Source organism: Fundulus heteroclitus, chromosome 16 (genome assembly GCF_011125445.2).
Source record: "Fundulus heteroclitus isolate FHET01 chromosome 16, MU-UCD_Fhet_4.1, whole genome shotgun sequence".
Taxonomy (NCBI): Eukaryota; Metazoa; Chordata; class Actinopteri; order Cyprinodontiformes; family Fundulidae; genus Fundulus; species Fundulus heteroclitus.
The window spans coordinates 11606612-11612784 of NC_046376.1; the positions used below are offsets into that span (position 1 = coordinate 11606612).

At 42.5% G+C, this 6173-nt stretch overlaps 1 protein-coding gene across 3 annotated transcripts; it reads right to left on the reverse strand.

Moving 5' to 3' along the window:
* Nucleotides 1-1975: 1975 nt before the first annotated feature.
* Nucleotides 1976-4480, reverse strand: phospho1 (phosphoethanolamine/phosphocholine phosphatase 1). Of its 3 annotated transcripts, none has more exons than XM_021321234.2 (3): nucleotides 4320-4480; nucleotides 3878-3943; nucleotides 1976-3523 (listed from the first exon to the last, which is right to left on the reverse strand). In XM_021321234.2, the coding sequence occupies exons 1-3, from the start codon at nucleotides 4463-4465 to the stop codon at nucleotides 2725-2727; spliced, it is 1011 nt and encodes a 336-aa protein (XP_021176909.1). In that variant the 5' UTR covers nucleotides 4466-4480; the 3' UTR covers nucleotides 1976-2724. The 3 variants fall into 3 exon arrangements, with proteins under 3 accessions (XP_021176909.1, XP_021176910.1, XP_036003686.1); XM_021321235.2 differs by having other exon boundaries at nucleotides 4336-4417; XM_036147793.1 differs by lacking the exon at nucleotides 3878-3943 and having other exon boundaries at nucleotides 4336-4400.
* Between the last annotated feature and the right edge of the window lie 1693 nt (nucleotides 4481-6173).

Genomic DNA, 6173 nt, shown 5'->3' on the forward strand with positions numbered 1-6173 from the left:
AATTTTGTTTTCAAAATGAGCTTGACTTTTTATTTTCAAAATATTATTTACAAGAAAATCTTTGCTACTGTGTAGTTAAGACTTTATCTGTTCAGTGCTTCTCTAAACTGTATAATTCCTTAAACACATGCAGTGCCCATTAACAAATTAGGCAGATTGCAGTGACCTCATAACCCTGTAAAAGGGTTTTCCATTTATTTCCCCCCACATGTTCTGCACATTTTTCGAATGCTGTATAATTGTGTTTCTATATAATTTATCTTCCATAATTGTTAGTTAGCTTGCATGTCTGCCTTCTCAATTCTGTCCACTCTCACATACATGGGAATTCAAACAAATTCTACTGTCTGTGACTGTTTTGTTGTTGTTGTTGATTTTTGCATAAAGCTGGTAACGAACATGCTGGATCTGGTTAATTGAGTCTTTTCTTGTTGAAATGCCTGAATTAATGCTTTAAAAAGTTTATATACTATGAGAAGCCCCACATTTAAGAAACCATGTATTTTTCTATTCTCAGCAGAGCTATTGTACTGAATTCAGCACTCAGGACTCAGTCATGATCATCCATACCAAGCTCTCTCATCCATGTCTTTCTGGACCTATAGTTGCACAGTCATGTTGGAAAAGGGAGGGGGGTCATCTTAAAACTGTTCCCACAAAGTTGGGAACATTTTTAGTTCCTTTAACTGGAGTTAAAGGGCCAAACCAAGCTACTGAAAAACAATCCCACACCAGAACCCTCCTTCCACCAAACTCTACACATGCCACATTACAGTCAGACAAGTACCGTTCACCTGGCATCCACCAAACCCAGACTTGTCCATCAGATTGCAAGATGGAGACGTGTGATTCGTGACTAGAGCAGGGATCGGCAACCTTTTTGAAACTGAGGGCTACTTCATTTGGTACTGTTTCATACGAAGGGCTACCAGTGCTGACCTTTGAACTAAAGACTCAGAGCTCACCTTAACATCATGTGATATAAACACAAATTTAATGCTTTTAAATCTATGCAAGTACAAGTATGATTGAAACGGAAGAGAATCTGAATAAAATAGCATTTTACATGCAGCTCACTGGAGGGTTTTGCTATGTTTTTTGAACAGGCTTGGGCACCATGTTGGTGACCTCCGCTCTAGAGTCCAGCGGCGGCGTGCTTTACACCACTGCGTCCGACGCTTTGCATTGCGTATGCCGCTGCTCATCCATAGGAAACCCACTCCACAAATCCCTCTATCCACTTTTCTTGAGCTCATTTTAAGGCAACATGAAGTTTGGAGGCCTGTAGCGATTGCCTCTGCAGAAAGTTGACACCTCAGTATCTGTTGGCCCCGCTCGGTCCATTTACGTGGCCTACCACTTTATGGCTGAGTTGCCGTCGTTCCCAATCTTTTCCACTGTTATAAAACCACGACAGGCGACTGGGAAGCGAGAAGATTTCCCTGCAGGGTTTGTAGCACAGGTCGTGTCCTAACACAGAATCCATTGACCTACTGAAAGTGACCCATTCTTTCACAAATGTTTGTAGAAACAGTCTGCATGCCTATGTGCTTGATTCTATACATGCATTGGACTATTTTGATGGATAAGCGAATACTTTTGGCAAATTAGTGTATATACAGGTTAGAAATTTAAGAATTTCTATAATTAAATTTAATATTTTAAAGAAACATGCACACATTCTGAGCATATCTTTTTTTGGAACGTTTTTTTTTTGTAAATCTGCTATGATTTCTACAGCCTATATCTGGCATATGAGTGACTACAGCCACACAAAAGGCAATGCAGGACTTTCTCTATTGAAACTGTCAGCGCATTTATTATGCAAAGTAACGACAGCACGCTGATCTAAACAAGCTTAATCTAACACGGAATATTCAATACAACACCTTCTTATTATATCGCGCCGACATGAATAAGGTGAGTGCTAAGTGTTTGACACAGTAAAGGAAAAATGATTGAGACACAGGCAGTGTTTCAGGTTATGGCTTTATTCCTGCTGGTGGCATTTTTTGTCAGTAGGCTGGGCCTACACAGTAATGACACAACAAGCTGACAGACAAGTTAAAGAGATAAAAATAACGTTTCATTTGTAATACAATGCATCTCTAAATTAGACAAACTCTTCACAGATATGGTAATTAAAGGAAAAAAACAACAACGAAACAAAACAAAAATAGGACAATGAAAACAGCTGGGTCAGTTTTAATGCCCATCGCCAACAGATGGCAGTGTTGTCAGGTTGAGGCTATAATCTATAAACCAATTCGTGTTCAAAGTGTGCTTGTTTGTAAGAAAGCACAATTATGACATCAAAAAGAAACCAGTGAACTGTCTTTTCAAATATTTAATTGTTGCAAATGTGAACACAAACAACTCCTGAGTGACTCAGTAGGCTATAATTACTACATGAGCAGTAACAGGGCCGCATTATTATGCAAATGTTTCCAAGCCCTCTGAGGTTTGCTTTACTTATGAAGACAGGTTATACAATTTGTATTCGTATTTTATTCAGGCTCACTTTGGGGTTTAGCTGAGGAGTTCACAAGCTGTTCTTGCCTTCGAGACCTTTGCGTGTCAAATGGTTTAACCCTCAACTATCCTAAAAAAAGAGGTGTTTTTATTGCTTTGAATAATAATTTTTAGGAATTTTACCTGAGAGCTTGACTTAAAAGTCAATTAATTGTACTGATTAATTAATGTATTGCTCTCCGATCTAACCCTCTATTCTGCCACATGTTTCCTCAGTCGCATAATCACTTCCTCCCCGCTGACCCAAGGCACTGTGACCGCCTTGAACTCCCCGGGCATGGCTTCGTGGGTCTCCGTGATTAGCCGGTGCATGGGGAAATCTCTCCGTGGGAAGGCCACGTCTCGGGGCCCGAGCGAGAGCGCGGGGCAGAAGTCGTTGGCTCCGTCCCCAACGTAGAAGATCCTCTGAAAGGGGCGGCCGCGCTCCTGCGTCCTACGCGCCACGTAGTCCCTGACGACCACCTGCTTGCACATGTTGTCCGGGCACCGCTGGCACTCGTGGGAGTGGAAGGGCCGCAGCACCAGCCGACCGTTCTTGTTGAACGTGGCCGGGTTCGTGAAGATCCTGTGGAAGAGCTGGCGCACGCCGGCGCGCCGTAGCCACGACTCGATGAAGAAGGTGTTGGCGTCTGACAGCAGCACCACTTCGAAATCTTTCGCCGGCCGGGTGCGCAGGAACTGGAAGAGGGTGAGCATGCCGGGGGAGGCGGGGATCTTCTCCATGATGCCGCGTAAGTCGCTCTCGGTGACGCCCTGCTCCGCCAGGTAGGCCAGTACGCGCTGCATGTACTCGTTGTAGCGGCCGGGCTGATAGGTGTCCTTCAGCCAACCGGGCAGGTGCTGACCCGGGGCGGCCTGCACCACCATGTCGTCGCTGGTTTCGTCAACGATGGTTTCATCGAAGTCAAAGAAGATTAGGAAGCGTCTGTCCGGCGAGATGGAGGCAGAATGGGAGGCCATGGTCTGCGCGCCTGGTGGTGTTCCTCCTCGCCTGGGGGATGAGAGGGAACATAAGAGCAGTCAGACTGTATCCTTCTTGAATGCCTATGCAGAATAATAAAAAAAAAAATGTTTTTTGTGTAACAACAGTTATCTACAGCCCTGCGTCACTCGCCGGTGTCCCACGGATACTGGTCAAATAAGAAATAAGGCAGACAACAGCCTTAATGGTATAATATGATACATGGACACACTTTCAAGGGAACAAGACAGCCTAGTCTCTGACTAAAAATGACGCTATTTGTAAAGCTATGCAAACGGAATAGGGGGTATCTGGTTTAGAGAAACATCTCAGCAAGCAGACAAAGCAGTTAAACCGGGTCCCATTTGAGACTTTCATGCATACCTTGAATTGTGCCAGCGGATCTTGACCTGAATCGGAGGGGCTTTCAAACTGTGCGGCTGGCTGAGCCTGTATGGGGGCAAATAAAATCCGAGTATATTGAATTGCAGGCAGAGGAAATGTTGCGTTTTCAATTGGAGCGCCTCGAAAAACGACTTTTAAAAACCATTACGCACACAGAGAGGCCAACCAAAGGTGAAATAATAACAATAAATGGGCTGTGTAACAATTTGTAAGTAGCCAAGTCCTTTAAATCATCACTCGCCCCATTCTCAGACGAAATAAATAAACACATTCAGGTAATCTAATACATTTGAAAAAAAAAAATGAATTCAACAAATGGCTTTCTGACGCACAGTTCCTGTCAAGCTCTAATTTTTTTGCCAATCTTCAATCGACCGTATTTAAACTATCATCTGGGTTTAAAATCAGAATGAGGTCAAACCAAAAAGATGCATCACCGGCACTGGTTCCGATCCCCGGTGTCAGGTCCGGTCCGGTCTCTTTGGTTGCAGGAGGCAGAGTTACAGCAGCCGACCCGCGGGCTCGCGCACTTTTATCTGCGAAGCCGCTGCGAGCGTGCACGCGCATCGAAGTCCGCCCCTTTGATAGCAGCCCACGATGCGCGTTCGCGACCCTTTCATGAGACGAGAGGAGCAGAGGAAGGGAAAAGAAAACAGGAATGTTCTGCTTGTTCAGTCTTTTTACATTTTTCAGTTAGCTACAGTAGCCTGCATGTAGTTCCCATAACCTGTTTCTGTTCTGTTTTAACACAGACATGTCAGATTTATCTCAGAAAAGGATTTTGACTTAACCTGACACTGGCAGCTAAGTGATTTTCAAAATAAAATTAAAAATAAAAAATAAAAAAATATATATAAATAAAGTGTGGCACTGGTGAGTATTTATATGCAGAACCTCTGAGTCAGCTTGTTTAAATGAGTCAATGTGACTTTTATGCAAAGCCAACTCAATGTAATAGTACATGTAATAGTACAAAAACGTGATAAAATAAGCTGGGTGCAACTATCTATTTGTTTCTCTTAACTGGTTATTATAATTGCTAAAAAAAATTAAGTCAACTAACTCAATGTTGTTGTAGCAATTGCTTTGATCAAGTGTCTAGTGAACTTGACAGGTTGATTGTACTTAACTCAGTCAAAGCAACAGGTAAACTAGACTGAGCCAAGTTCAGTCAGCAAGTCGTTTTTTTTTTTTTTTTTTTTTACAGTGTAATACCTTTTAGAAGCAGTCTTTGGGGGTTATACACCTCCCTTATTTGTAAAATTGTCCAAAGTTAGATTGGAGAGCCACTGTAATCATCAGTTTACAAGTATTGCTAAATATTCTCCGTAGGTTTTAGGTCTGGACTTTGACTAGGACATAACACCGGAACATGCCTTCAGGGGTCTGCAACCTTTACGGCCCAAAGAGCCATATTTGTCCCCAGTCCAACTAGAGCCGCTAATGTTACCTGACCTTTTGAGAAAACATGAATTATGATTTTTGATAAATATCTACCTGTTGGAAGTGTGTTGTCATTTATATAGAACCACTGTTTTACTTCCATTTTTAGGTTTGAAAATAACGGAAAACAAATTTTTAGATGTTGAAAATGATGTATGAAAAGGCCCAGTCTCCAACCCAATGACAAGAAAAAAGATCTAAAAAAAAAAAACCTACTGCTGGTACTATTAGTGTCATTCTGCTGTGTAAATGCAATGCAATTATTCAATAAAAATAAAACTTCTAAAACCTCCATTTCTTATTGTATCTGTATTTAAAAACGCGAGTTGGTTCTTTATTATTTTTAGCCAGTTATCAAGAGCCGCTGTGAAAGGTTCAAAGAGCCACTTGGAGCTCTGGAGCCACATGTTTCGGACCCCTGATCTAAACCATCCAGCCACGGATGAAACTCTGCTCCAGTTTCTAGTCTTTTGCTACCTCCAAATGGGTTCCTTCCAGGATTGGCGTGTATTTCGCTCCATCTACCTTCCAATCTAGTCTGACCACCTTTTCTGTCTCTGCTGAAGATCATCCCCGCTGCATGTTTCACAATGGCACTAGTGTATTCAAGGCGATGCGTTTTGCATGTAACAATTTAATCTTGGTCATCTATGACCAGAACAACTTCTTCCACTCATTTGTTGTGTCCCCTTCATGGTTGTGGCAAACAAGGCTTCTCGTCTTATTTTTTCCCCCTTGGACTTCTTCTACAGAGGACTGATTTTGTAGCTTGGACAACTAATGAGTTTTTCCAGTCAGCAGACTTTCCCATCTGAGCTGTAGAGCCCTGCAG

Excerpts from the sequence above, each read along its gene's own strand:
- phospho1 (XM_021321234.2), bottom strand. The coding sequence starts at position 4,465 with ATGCGCGTGCACGCTCGCAGCGGCTTCGCAGATAAAAGTGCGCGAGCC. Across the intron at positions 3,944-4,319 it reads GCCGGTGATGCATCTTTTTG|GCTCAGCCAGCCGCACAGTT; the intron begins GTTTGACCTCAT and ends GCCCCCATACAG. Across the intron at positions 3,524-3,877 it reads ATCCGCTGGCACAATTCAAG|GCGAGGAGGAACACCACCAG; the intron begins GTATGCATGAAA and ends CTCATCCCCCAG.